Consider the following 14,121-nt stretch of genomic DNA (forward strand, 5'->3'; position numbering starts at 1 on the left):
GTTTCACTGTAAAGCGCTTTGAGTCACTAGAGAAAAAGCGCTATATAAATATAATTCGCTTCACTTCACTTCACGTGCCTCTGAGGCTGGAATACGTCCAGATCCCCTGGAAGGTGAAACATTATATTGCACTTCAAGTTTGGATGCAATGTACGCCACATGTAATAAAATGATAAAAGAAACTACCATAAAACTATCAAATCTATTCTTATCTCTTCAATTGAGATACCTGGAAACATGCATGGAGATGAGGATAAAAAGGACAATTATTCCCCTTTTTATTAACTATCAAAAATCAAAATGTACATCATTTAGGCCTACCTGCATTGTCTCTGAGTACGTGGAAAAAAAGAAGGGCGCAACCACGGCTTAAAACGCAAGGTGACCACACATACATATATACCAGTCGACTGCACATCTTGGGATGTTTGCGTAAGGGTTACACAACGATTTCATCTGGACTGTGAATCCATCATTGAACTAAGTGAAATAATTCAATGTGATGATCTTGTGTGATGACTGTATTATGATGATAGTATATATGATAGTATATATCTGTATCATGAATCAATTTAAGTGGACCCCGACTTAAACAAGTTGAAAAACTTATTCGGGTGTTACCATTTAGTGGTCAATTGTACGAAATATGTACTTCACTGTGCAACCTACTAATAAAAGTCTCAATCAATCAATCAATCAATGACTATTTAACAGAAAATACCCCCACACCTGTCCAAATATCCCCAAATGTGTCCCAATCGTTTGTGCTGCAACATTTTTAGTTTATGCCGTCAAGGGTTTTAAACTATTTTGAAAATACATTTTCTGACTTGTGATGTCATCCAGCACAATTTTTTTTCAGCACAAACAAGCACAAACAAAGCACAAACGATTGGTACTGGTTTAGGGAATTCTTGACATGGTGGGGGAGGGCTAGTTATGAATCATAATTTGTAGGGGTGTGGGAAAAAATCGATTCGAATTCGAATCGCAATTCTCACGTTGTGCGATTCAGAATCGATTCTCATTTAAAAAAAATATTTTTTTATATTTTTTATTTATTTATTTTTTCCATTATTTTTAATTTTATTTTTTTTATTTTTTTTTATTAATCAATACAACAAAACAATACACAGCAATACCATAACAATGCAATCCAATTCCAAAACCAAACCCGACCCAGCAACACTCAGAACTGCAATAAACAGAGCAATTGAGAGGAGACACAAACACAACACAAGGCGAGGCGAGGCAAGGCAAGGCAATTTTATTTGTATAGCACTTTTCATACACAAGGTAGACTCAAAGTGCTTCACAGCACAACATGTGGTACAACAAAGTGAAATGAAAGAAAATAAAAGCAAAATTAAAATGCAGACAATAAAAATAAAAACAGTGCGGACGTTAAAAGATTAAAAGATTTAGCTGAAAGCTAAGGTGAACATAATTAAAGTTTTCAGTCTAGTTTTAAAAGTAGTCAGAGTTGGGGAAAGTCTGATATCTTCAGGAAGTTTATTCCAGCTATTTGTTGCATAGTGACTGAATGATGCTCTCCCTTGATTTGAGTTTACTCTGGGAACCGCTAACAGATTGGTCTCAGAAGATATTAGTGATCTAGAGGGCTTATATAGTGGGAGCATATCGGTGATATACTTCGGCCCTAGACCATGTAGTGATTTATATGTGAGCAGGAGGATTTTGAAATCAATTGTCTGATGTACAGGGAGCCAATGTAAGGATTTAAGAATTGGTGTAATGTGCTCACATTTTTTGGTCTTTGTTAGAACTCTAGCAGCAGCAGACACAGAACAAACCAAAAGTAGTGAAACAAAAATGAATATTATCAACAACAGTATCAATATTAGTTACAATTTCAACATAGCAGTGATTAAAAATCCCTCATTGACATTATCATTAGACATTTATAAAAATAAAAAAAAAGAACAATAGTGTCACAGTGGCTTACACTTGCATCACATCTCATAAGCTTGACAACACACTGTGTTCAATATTTTCACAAAGATAAAATAAGTCATATTTTTGGTTAATTTAATAGTTAAAACAAATGTACATTATTGCAATCAATTGATTAAACATTGTCCTTTACAATTATAAAAGCTTTTTACAAAATCTACTACTCTGCTTGCATGTCAGCAGACTGGGGTAGATCCTGCTGAAATCCTATGTATTGAATGAATAGAGAATCGTTTTGAATCTGGAAAATATCATTTTTGAATCAAGAATCGCGTTGAATCGAAAAAAAATACAATCGATTTTGAATCGAATCGTGACCCCAAGAATCCATATTGAATCAAATCGTGGGACACCCAAAGATTCGCAGCCCTAATAATTTGTCAATAACCTAGAATTTATAATAGTTAGACCAAAAAGTTTTGCAGCACAAACAAGCACAAATGAATGGGACAGATTTTGAGAGATTTGGACATGGTTGGAGGGTTCGATATGAATAATAACACTTCAAAACTGTCAAAGCACAAACGACATTTTTTGTATCACAAACCAGCACAAGCGATTGGGACAATTTTCAGGAAATTTGGACAAGGTGTGTGTGTAGCATAACTTCACACAGGTGAATCAAAAAATATAAATAACTTAAAAACTATTAATAGTTAGACCAAACAATTTTGCCGGACAAACCAGCACAAACATAACATAAACAATTGGCGCAGGTTTGGGGAGATTTTGACATGATTGAAGAGCTAGTTATGAATAATAACACATTATTCCATAAAAACTATAAAATCCTTAATAACTTAAAAACCGTGATGTCACAAACAATTTTTGTTTGTGACATCACAGTTTTCTGCAGCACAAACATAGCACAAACAAATGCGACACGTTTGGGGAGATTTGGACAAGGTGGGGGGAGGGGGGGTAGCTGGATGACAACACTAATCAGAAAATTGATTTTATAATAATTTAAAAACAGTAACTGCATGTTCCATAATTTTTGCGCAACCCAAAAAAAAAGGCGTCATGGCAATCAATCAATCAATCAATCAATCTTTATTTATATAGCCCTAAATCACAAGTGTCTCAAAGGGCTGCACAAGCCACAACGACATCCTCGGTACAAAGCCCACATACGGGCAAGGAAAAACTCACCCCAGTGGGACGTCGATGTGAATGACTATGAGAAACCTTGGAGAGGACCGCATATGTGGGTAACCCCCCCCCCTCTAGGGGAGACCGAAAGCAATGGATGTCGAGTGGGTCTGACATAATATTGTGAGAGTCCAGTCCATAGTGGATCCAACATAATAGTAAGAGTCCAGTCCATAGTGGGGCCAGCAGGACACCATCCCGAGCGGAGACGGGTCAGCAGCGCAGAGATGTTCCCAGCCGATGCACAGGCGAGCGGTCCACCCCGGGTCCCGACTCTGGACAGCCAGCACTTCATCCATGGCCACCGGACCTGTGCCCCCCCCCCCCCCCCCCCCCCCCTCAAGGAAAAGGGGAGCAGAGGAGAAAAGAAAAGAAACGGCAGATCAACTGGTCTAACAGGGGGGCTTTTTAAAGGCTAGAGTATACAAATGAGTTTTAAGATGGGACTTAAATGCTTCTACTGAGGTAGCATCTCTAATTGTTACCGGGAGGGCATTCCATAGTACTGGAGCCCGAATAGAAAACGCTCTATAGCCCGCAGACTTTTTTTGGGCTCTGGGAATCACTAATAAGCCGGAGTTCTTTGAACGCAGATTTCTTGCCGGGACATATGGTACAATGCAATCGACAAGATAGGACGGAGCTAGACCGTGTAGTATTTTATACGTAAGTAGTAAAACCTTAAAGTCACATCTTAAGTGCACAGGAAGTCAGTGCAGGTGAGCCAGTATAGGCGTAATATGATCAAACTTTCTTGTTCTTGTCAAAAGTCTAGCAGCCGCATTTTGTACCAACTGTAATTTTTTAATGCTAGACATAGGGAGACCCGAAAATAATACGTTACAGTAGTCGAGACGAGACGTAACGAACGCATGAATAATGATCTCAGCGTCGCTAGTGGATAAAATAGAACGAATTTTAGCGATATTACGGAGATGAAAGAAGGCCGTTTTAGTAACACTCTTAATGTGTGATTCAAACGAGAGAGTTGGGTCGAAGATAATACCCAGATTCTTTACTGATTCGCCTTGTGTAATTGTTTGGTTGTCAAATGTTAAGGTGGTATTATTAAATAAATGTCGGTGTTTAGCAGGACCGATAATCAGCATTTCCGTTTTCTTGGCGTTGAGTTGCAAGAAGTTAGCGGACATCCATTGTTTAATTTCATTAAGACACGCCTCCAGCTGACTACAATCCGGCGTGTTGGTCAGCTTTAGGGGCATGTAGAGTTTGGTGTCATCAGCATAACAATGAAAGCTAACACCGTATTTGCGTATGATGTCGCCTAGCGGCAGCATGTAAATACTAAAGAGTGCAGGGCCAAGAACCGAACCCTGAGGAACTCCGCACGTTACCTTAACATAGTCCGAGGTCACATTATTATGGGAGACGCATTGCATCCTGTCAGTAAGATAAGAGTTAAACCACGACAAAGCTAAGTCTGACATACCAATACGTGTTTTGATACGCTCTAATAAAATATTATGATCGACGGTATCGAAAGCAGCGCTAAGATCAAGAAGCAGCAACATAGATGACGCATCAGAATCCATCGTTAGCAGTAGATCATTAGTCTTTTTTGCGAGGGCTGTCTCCGTAGAGTGATTTGCCCTGAAACCGGATTGAAAAGGTTCACAGAGATTGTTAGACACTAAGTGTTCATTTAGCTGCTGTGCGACAATTTTTTCGAGGATTTTCGAAATAAAGGGAAGGTGGGACACCGGTCGGTAGTTTACCATGAGGTCAGGATCAAGGTTAGGTCTTTTGAGCAGAGGATGAATAACCGCTTTCTTGAATGCTAGGGGAACAGTGCCAGAGGAAAGTGATAAGTTTATAATATTTAGCACTGATGGACCTAATAATACAAAAATCTCCTTGATAAGTTTCCCAGGAAGTGGGTCAAGTAAACATGTTGTTTGTTTTATCCCACTTACACGCTGTAATAGTTCCTCTAATGTTATTTCATCAAAAAGAGAGAGACTATTTTGTATTGCAGTATCCGTCGTAGATACAGTTGTATCTGTGTTCATAGAACCCAGTTGTAGCTGGGATGCGTTGTCTTTAATCTCCTTTCTAATGAGTTCAATTTTCTTATTAAAGAAATTCATAAAGTAATCTGCCGAGTGGGTGGAGCTATTGGGAGGAGTCCCTTGTTGGGTTAGCGATGCTACTGTACTAAACAAAAATTTAGGGTCGTTTTTGTTGAGGCGGATGAGATTTGAGTAATATTTAGCTTTAGCTAAGGTAAGCATGCGTTTATACGATATTAAACTATCACTCCATGCTTGATGGAAAACCTCAAGCTTGGTCGCGCGCCATTTGCGTTCCAACTTTCTACATGATAATTTATGAGCTCTGGTTTCCTCCGTAAACCATGGGGTGCGCCTTTTAGGGGCCCTTTTTTGTTTTAGCGGTGCTATACTATCAATGGTTTTGCGCAGGGCAAAGCCCACCTAACTATTAATTCACGACTTAAGCACTTTTGCTTGACTTATGCAGGGCGGGCTTGTCCGCATGCTGGACGAGAGAATACGAATAAGAGAAACGTGCGTAACTTCAAGCTCGTTAAAAGAACACAAAAGGTAAAATAGGGCCTCCAATCACTAAACAGTGACTTAATTTTCTTTATTTAACCGAATAAATAGAAAATCAACATTTTATCATTGAACTGAATACAAAGTGGTAGTTAAATAATGCAGTCATTAATATGCAAATATACAAAACAAGACAATTTATGATGCATATTAAACTCAGTACAGTGCCTCCAGCCAATTAATTTTTTTAGGATATACCGTACTTCAAAAGACAAACGCAATTCAAATTTAGCTGTTATTAAAAACATGATAAAAATGTTTTTTAATATGATTTTGAACCGAATGTTCTCCACATTCTCCGCTTACGTTGGCCCTTTCCCAATCTCCCATCCAATCAACACGCAAAACACATTTAAACAAAGACCAACCTTGGCAGAGAAAGCTGCACATAACCCCTGTATTTTATATGTATTTTAGTACAATGTTTATTTAACTTGAATGCTCATTTAATTGGGTTTGATTAATGATTTAAGTACAGTGTTTTATTTTCCTATATTCAAACACAGTGTTACTGTACAAACAGTGTATATAATGTTACTGTGGCCAAAAAATACTAAATATATTTGTTAAATCAAATCATTGCCTTGTTTTTAATGAATACTTGGGCCTACTATGCCACTGTATTTTAATGTTGGTTATAATGGTGGTGCTTGGAGAGCCAAGTGTTTTCTGAGGTGGTACTTAGTGAAACAAGTTATGAAAACCACTGCTGTAGATATATTAAGTATGATATTGTATTGTATAATTTTTAATATTAAAAAAAAAATGTTAAGATGTTGTGTGTCTGGCTGCAGGGTAGCGTGGTAGAGTTTAATAAATTTGACGCTGGCTGTCTGTTACCCGCCAACACCGATGAATACTGGACATATCACGGCTCTCTAACAACTCCTCCCCTCACCGAGTCTGTCACCTGGATCGTCATGAAGCAGCACATAGAAGTCAGCCATGATCAGGTGTGTCATTGTCTGCTTTGCTACAATTGTTTTACTTCTCTGCTAGCTAAACTGCTAACTTGAAGCTTTCGATGGCGTTCCTCCTTCAAGCTGGCCGTGTTCCGTAGCCTTCTGTTCACCTCTGCTGAGGAGGAGACCCAGAAGAGCATGGTGAACAACTTCCGCGTGCAGCAGCCTCTGCGGGATCGCACAGTGCGCTCCTCCTTCAGTCCTTTCCTGAAGGAGGCGCCGTCTGACCAAGGCGACCAGCACACACACTGACACCACCCAGCTTGTGTTCACCACCGTTACACCAAAACAAACACATGTTTTACACAGTACTTTATTTTCCTCTTTTGCTGACAAACAGTACTTTCATTTTAGGCTAGTTTTAACTATTGGATTAACTGGAGTAATTGGGTTTTTAACTAAAAATTTAAGATGCTTGGTGACTGGTAAATAGATTTATATCCACTTGAATTGTATTTATTTTTTAATTGACTTGACACTTTAATTAGTTGTAGTTTTTTTTATCAATCAATCAGCAGCTGAAGATAAACAATGGAGCTGCTAGTGGGGACTCAACAGCACTGTGTGCGGGTCGAAGTTGGTACTGCAATGGCACTTACAGGTAAGCGACTGTCAAACTCGTTTTTTTATTGAGGGACACATCTCAGTTATGGGTGCACTCAGAGGGCCGATTGTAACAACAAATAATATATGAATATAAATGTACAAGGAGTCGCTTCATTCTATAGTTGCTCAATTGCCTATGCATTTGATTATTGTATATATATTTTATGTACACTGTAAAAAAACAAAAAATAATAGATTTTGCAGTAAAACATTGTCAGCTTAGCCGCCAGAATAAAAATAACAAATTTAAATTTGGAAAAACTTTTTTATGGTAAAATTCCACAAATTTCAAAGTACCACTGTTTTTACTGTAGAATTCTGGCAAGTGAGATGCCAGTTTTTTCTAAACAAGTTTTTACAGCATATTACTGCAAGTAGAAAAACAGTACCACTGTTTTAACGGGAAAATTGTGGCCACTGAGCTTTTTTTTTCTATAGCAAAATCTGTTGTTTTTACAGCATATTACTTTTAGCGGAAAAAGGTACCATTATTTTTTTTTGCGGTATTATTCTGGTGACTGAGCTGCCTGATTTTTTTTTTTTACCATAAAATCTTTTGTGATTTTTTACAGTGTACAACTTGATGGATTACTTGCTTTGAAATCATAGGTCAAGCAGATGTTTATGTACCGTATTTTCCGGACTATAAGCCGCTACTTTTTTCCAACGCTTTGAATCCTGTGGATTAAAAAACAGTGCAGCTAATGTTTTTATTTTTTTTCGATAACCACCTCAATGTTTTATGTTCAATAAATAATTTTCATATTACACCGACAGACGCACTAAAAAGGTGTGATATTGTTTGTGCTATGGCGCCATCTTTTGGATGAGTTCGTTCACTGCAGGTGCTGCGGGTTGAAAATGTACTTTCTGTTTTGTGCCTTGAACCGGAGGTATAACAGTCAATAACGGTTGTGCTTGAAAGGATTCTTCATTCATCACTCCAAGTAACGTTTGTAAGTTTTACAGTATAACTAAACGATTCATACTTACTAAACCGTCACGTGTGATGTCTGTAGGAGTGTTTTCATGCATATTTGTACCTGCTAACATAATTTAATGAAGCTAGCATCGTTAGCATTAGCGAATATGCTAATACATTTACAAGTCTGTTCGTATTATTAACTTACAATGACGTTCTTTTTGTACTGTTTCAGTTTTGTAAATTCACCAAAACATCACTGTAGATTAATTGAATCTGTTTAGCTGATTGGAGAGTTACAGACACCTTTCGGAGACAATTAAGGTATGTAAATAAATATTTGCAAAATCTTTCGTACTGGCATATATCTGCGGCTTATAGTCCGGTGCGGCTAATATATGTAAAAATATTTTTTCTGGTGTGCTCTATAGCCCGGAAAATACGGTGTTTCTATCAACAAAAAAATGGTTGATAATATATTTGTTGCATTATTATATAAAAGTCTAAAATAAATGTCACTTTATGCAGTACAGCTTTTTTTCCTGTCAAAATGGAGCTAGCTATGAAGACAAAATATTTTATTGACACATATTATTATATGGCTTACGCGAGCCATATAAAATGACTTCGCGTGCCACACGCGGCCTCCGGGCCTTGACTTTGACACCTGTGCTTTTAAGAGCCAATATGGAGGTTTTTGCACCTTTTAATAGAATTTGGTTACCTGATGGGTTGATGTTTGACATGATCAAGGTACGAAAAATGTGACCGTAAACAGCACATTTAAACTTTTATACTGAAATGTGTGTCTTCTCTGTAATTATGCATACAATTATGTCAGGTTTGTTGGTATGTCATGCATTGTGCGTACATATTCATTTTACAGTGCCTTCAAATCTTTTCATCATACTTCTACGGTTTGATGGCTGAGAAGATTGCTCAAAAGAACTATTTTGCGTACAAAGAGTTATGTTTACTTTTGCAGCCGCAGTCATGTTTTTTTTATCTTTTCCACCACTCAAGGCCTGATCAAGTGTCGCTAGAAAGAAATCGCTGACCGTTCATTAGCATTTGGACTCCATGCTTTTCTTTTCAATCTAAATGTAACTAAGCTACTATCCAAACATAGCCTCCTTTGGTCCTTGTTGGCATCCAAGCGCGAAGACACATTGACTGGTTATGCAGTGAATCGTTACAATGTGTGCCTTTGGGAAGGCTGCACGCTGACATTGAATAGTTTGTGGGGGAGGGACATCTTTTTTTGGTATGTTTTTACAGACAATGTAGTACAGTACTGCCTTGTTTCATGGTATTTTATCATGTCAAACTACATTTAATGCCTGGATGCAATATAAATGCAACATAAAAACATGAATATGAGCATATTCTACTTGTTACACTGTGATGATTGTTAGAGGTTAAAATTATGATCTTTGTCAGATCTTACTGTACTGTATTGCTCATTGTAACGTTTTTAGGATGAAATACATTCTTTTTTCTTTACAAATCAAATGATTAAACTGTCATTAACATATACTGTATTCTTTTTATGATGCCTTTTATTGTCTGTTTTTACTTTTACTGCTGAATGCTGGTGTTTCCCAACCTTTAAAAAAGTACAAAACATAATTTCACCCAACAAAAATGTATGAATGGCAACGGGTGGATACACACATTGTGTAAGTGGAAATGCCTGTCACTATACATTGCTGCCATGTATAATAAACAGTCATTTTCAGGACAATTAAGTGAAATGTGATCATTTTTGTCTGCACAGGGGTTTGGAATCACTGCTGTGCAGTAAGTACACTTGCTTATTTGTTTAATGGCCAGTTAACATTCCTGTTCTGTGGGGGATGCTTGAGGCCTTTCTGCATGCTTCTTCTTTAGTCCAGCTGTGTAACCACCTTCTTTTTGAAGTCATGTGCACAAACTGTTGATTCAAGGTAGCATGTTGGTAACGATTGTTCAAGTCAACTTGACATTCATTCATGTGTCTTACTCTTGACAAATATATTCCTCATGAGGGATGTGAAATCATTATGTCTTTGTGATTTTGTTGTTGTACTCTTTTACTCATAATGCTTTGTCTTATTATCCAACTGAGTTTAAATGTGCAATATCCCGATAATGCGGGAGTGTTGGAGATAAGAATTGAAATATTTTCATATATGAATTATGTGGAGGTTAATTTGTGTCTTTATTACAAAAACTTTTTTGGAAACTGAATTTTGTAAACTGGATTTTTTGACTCATTAAATAAAAATGTGTGAGCAACATTAGTGTTTTAAAAAATTCAGTTTGTTAAAATAGTGTTTCAAAATTCAGTGTGTAAAAATGTTGTGAGAAAAAATTCAGTGCAGAAGAATTCATTTGAAAAAATTCAATGCAGAAATATTTTTTGCTTCAAAACTCAAGACCCACTTATGGTAAGTTGAGACTGAAGCACCTAATTGGTTGGTTCTGAGACAGAATCGATTGATTCTGTCAGGCTTGGACAAATTTTCTGGAAACAAGGACGTAGACGTGGGACAAGGCATGGACATGAACATGAACTTGGAACGCAAGACAGGCACGGAAGCTCGAGACAATCTGGCACAGAACAAGGGGAGGCATGGGCTTATATGGAACATGAGGGTAATGGGAAACAGGTGGAAACAATCAAGGGTCAGGAATGACGTCAGACTGGTGACACAAGAGGAAGGACCCGTGATCTGAAACAAGAGGAGTTGCTTTTCAAAATAAAACATGTAAATCACAAGAAAAAACCAAGACAAGACTTCCCTCACCGCGGTGTGACAGATTCAGTCTTAATTTACTTAATGGGTCTTGAATTTTGAAGCAACAAACAATTCTGCATTGAATTTTTCTATGATTTTTGCTCACACATTTTTATTCAATGACACTGTCAGTACAATTTGATGTAAAATAAAATTCAGTTACACAAATTCCGTTAAAAAAAGCTTTCATAAAAAACACATACTAACCCCCATAGAAATACTTACAAAGTTGTGTTAAGTGATATGATACAGTAGTACCTCGGTTTTCGATGACACATTTTAGTATAGCATCTTAGTTATAGTAAGTAATGTTTAGTGCCTTGCATGGCAGCTTTCACCAATAGTGTGTGAATGTGTGTGTGAATGTGACTTATAATGTAAAGCACGTTGGGTATCATTCCAGGTATACTAAAGCACTATATAAATAAATATTATTTACCATAGTAGGACCAAACATTACTGTGTGTTTAACAAACTAGTCTGTTTGCCAGTTATATTGTGCGGGATCAAGTACCCAAACAGAATCTCAGTCTTAGTCCCCCCCCCCCCACCCCAATTACAGTCAAAATAAATATATAATATAAAGAGATTAGGGTTAAATAGACAGAAACAATGACTGATAAATAGATGGCGGATATTGATAGAATATTGATGAAGGAAAGAAAGAAGAAAATATGTTTTGTAACAGGAGTTAAAAGTTTGAACAGTTCATATCTTAAAAGGATCCACACATGAAATGATGTGGAATGATCAAATTATGAGTTAGTACAATCTTTTTTCATCCATGAAATAGTTTCTTAGTAAAACAAATACACACTACAGTAGACAAAAGAGCAACATTCTATCCTATATTATACAAATATGCTAGATATAAATACATATGTATATAAACCTATTGTTCTTCACAGGACTCCACAAAGCAAACTAAATCAAAGTCGCAAAGAAAAAGTCTTTGACTTTTGCATCACGTTTGGTTTCGTTCCCGCGGAAACCTTTGAAGCCCCGTCGCACAAAAGGGATGTTTATTTTTGTCCCCCACCCAGACACCTGGGGTCCACAGGTCGTGTTGTTTATGGACCCTTATACACTGTTACCACAGCTGGGTGGGATACGGTTTTACATCGGATTTAAGAAGGAGCCACTGAAGCTCACCTTTTTTGTTGTGTTTGGCCACAGGGGAGAGACTCCAGTCCCCCTCATTGTATGAATCCATGAGGTCATTAGTTTAAAGATTCAAAGATAGTCGTTTTTTGTCAAATCATCTCTTGAATTTATTACCGTAATCTCTTCCGTTATTATTTTTATTAGCTTCTGTGGGTTCTCTCCTGCATAATATGCGGTTGTGTTGCAACCGCAAATAGTACTAACTTGAAGTCCTTTACTTTACAAATGTTGTTTATGTAAAGATTGAACAATTTTGGTCCGAGTGTTGATCCCTGGGGTACGCCGCAAGATATATATGGAGCTGTATTAAATATTTATGATCGTCGTACGTTACTACAATAACTCAACAATACATTCCTGAACAGTTACTATTTTTTTCTTAATCGGGACAAAATCAGCAAAAAGCCAGCGGACTGTTCTGATAATAACACACTTTACGCAAAGGGGTTGACCTAAATAATTAAAATACCTCGGTTTTCATTTACCCCGGTTTTTGCCAAATCTTTTTCTCGGTTTTTCTTTTCATATGGTCAAACATTGCGCTTAATAATTGCACTAGTTGATTTGCCATTCTTTGGAATCGTTGCTTTTTAGGGCCAAAGAAAGTTGCGAGTGACAGGACTTTGAGAATGAAGGTGGGAAACATTATTGAATTCAACTCATAGCAAAGTACAAAGGTTTGTGTCCGTGTGGCATCGCTAAGAAGAGTCTTCAATAAAGGTAAAAGTTAAATGTTCATTTATTCATTTTATTCGTCATTTATGTTTTTCACATTGTTTTCTGCATGTAAAACTATAAATATTCACTATAAAGTGTTTGGGTGTCTGGAGCAAAGTTGGATTTACATTATTTATCATGGGGAAAAAGTGCTTAGGTTTTCGTACAATTCGTCTGACATTTTGAAACGCAGTACGTAAACCGATCTACTACTGTACACGTGTTCTAAGAAACAATAAAAACGCGAAAAGTGAAATCAACAGTAAAATATGAATCTTTGAGATTGTTTCTCCTGCTAGGTAGTCATGATAACACCACCTTGCATCATCATATGAAGTACAATAATGATGAAGTCAGAGTTGTTTTGAGTAGTTTAATAAATCACTACCGTTTTGAACGCAACAGACGATAGAACAGCAACAAGACCAAAATGTCAACCATTTTAGAAATACTTTTGTTCATGAATACATCTTCTTCAAATAGGCGCATGCACGTCTGTGTGAGTGTAATAGAAGCCAGTCAACTTCAAGTAAAGTGTTGGCGATCCGGGAGACTGCCCGTTATCTTAGCTCAGCAGTACATCCATCCATCCATCCATCTTCTTCCGCTTATCCGAGGTCGGGTCGCGGGGGCAGCAGCCTAAGTAGGGAAGCCCAGACTTCCCTCTCCCCAGCCACTTCGTCCAGCTCCTCCCGGGGGATCCCGAGGCGTTCCCAGGCCAGCCGGGAGACATAGTCTTCCCAACGTGTCCTGAGTCTTCCCCGTGGCCTCCTACCGGTCGGACGTGCCCTAAACACCTCCCTAGGGAGGCGTTCGGGTGGCATCCTGACCAGATGCCCGAACCACCTCATCTGGCTCCTCTCGATGTCATAGAGGTCGGGTGCGATGTGAGCTGGGTGGCAGCCGAAGGCGGGGCACTTGGCGGTCCGATCCTCGGCTACAGAAGCTAGCTCTTGGGACGTAGCTCAGCAGTAGTTCTCTTTAAAAATCATTGCATTTTTACATTACTTTGCATTTCTATTTTTACGACTCATTAAAAGCTGAAAAATCCAATTTCAGATTCCTTGTGAATGGCTGGCAACCAGTCCAGGGTGTGTCGCCAATCTGTTGTCCAAAGTCAGCTGGGATAGGTTCCAGCCCCCTGTCACCCTGAACAGGATAGGCTATACAAAATTAATGTATGAATGAATGAAATTCGGATGTACTGTATTTATTGGTTCAAACTACGTGTGGATGAGTTATATATGGCA

At 37.9% G+C, this 14,121-nt stretch overlaps 1 protein-coding gene across 4 annotated transcripts in view; it reads left to right on the plus strand.

Moving 5' to 3' along the window:
- The window catches only part of ca5a (carbonic anhydrase Va), a 31,941-nt gene extending 21,474 nt beyond the window's left edge, over positions 1–10,467 (plus strand). For 2 of the 4 annotated variants that reach the window (XM_061969896.1, XM_061969897.2), the window contains exons 6-7: positions 6,515–6,673; positions 6,764–9,954. In XM_061969896.1, coding sequence (XP_061825880.1) covers positions 6,515–6,673; positions 6,764–6,934 — 330 coding nt within the window. In that variant the 3' untranslated portion in view covers positions 6,935–9,954. Of the gene's footprint in view, positions 1–6,514; positions 6,674–6,763; positions 9,955–9,987 lie in introns of those variants that run through there. The other 2 variants (XR_009816121.2, XR_009816120.1) reach the window with 2 other exon arrangements.
- The last annotated feature ends 3,654 nt before the right edge of the window (positions 10,468–14,121 follow it).

Source organism: Nerophis lumbriciformis, linkage group LG10 (assembly GCF_033978685.3).
Source record: "Nerophis lumbriciformis linkage group LG10, RoL_Nlum_v2.1, whole genome shotgun sequence".
Taxonomy (NCBI): Eukaryota; Metazoa; Chordata; class Actinopteri; order Syngnathiformes; family Syngnathidae; genus Nerophis; species Nerophis lumbriciformis.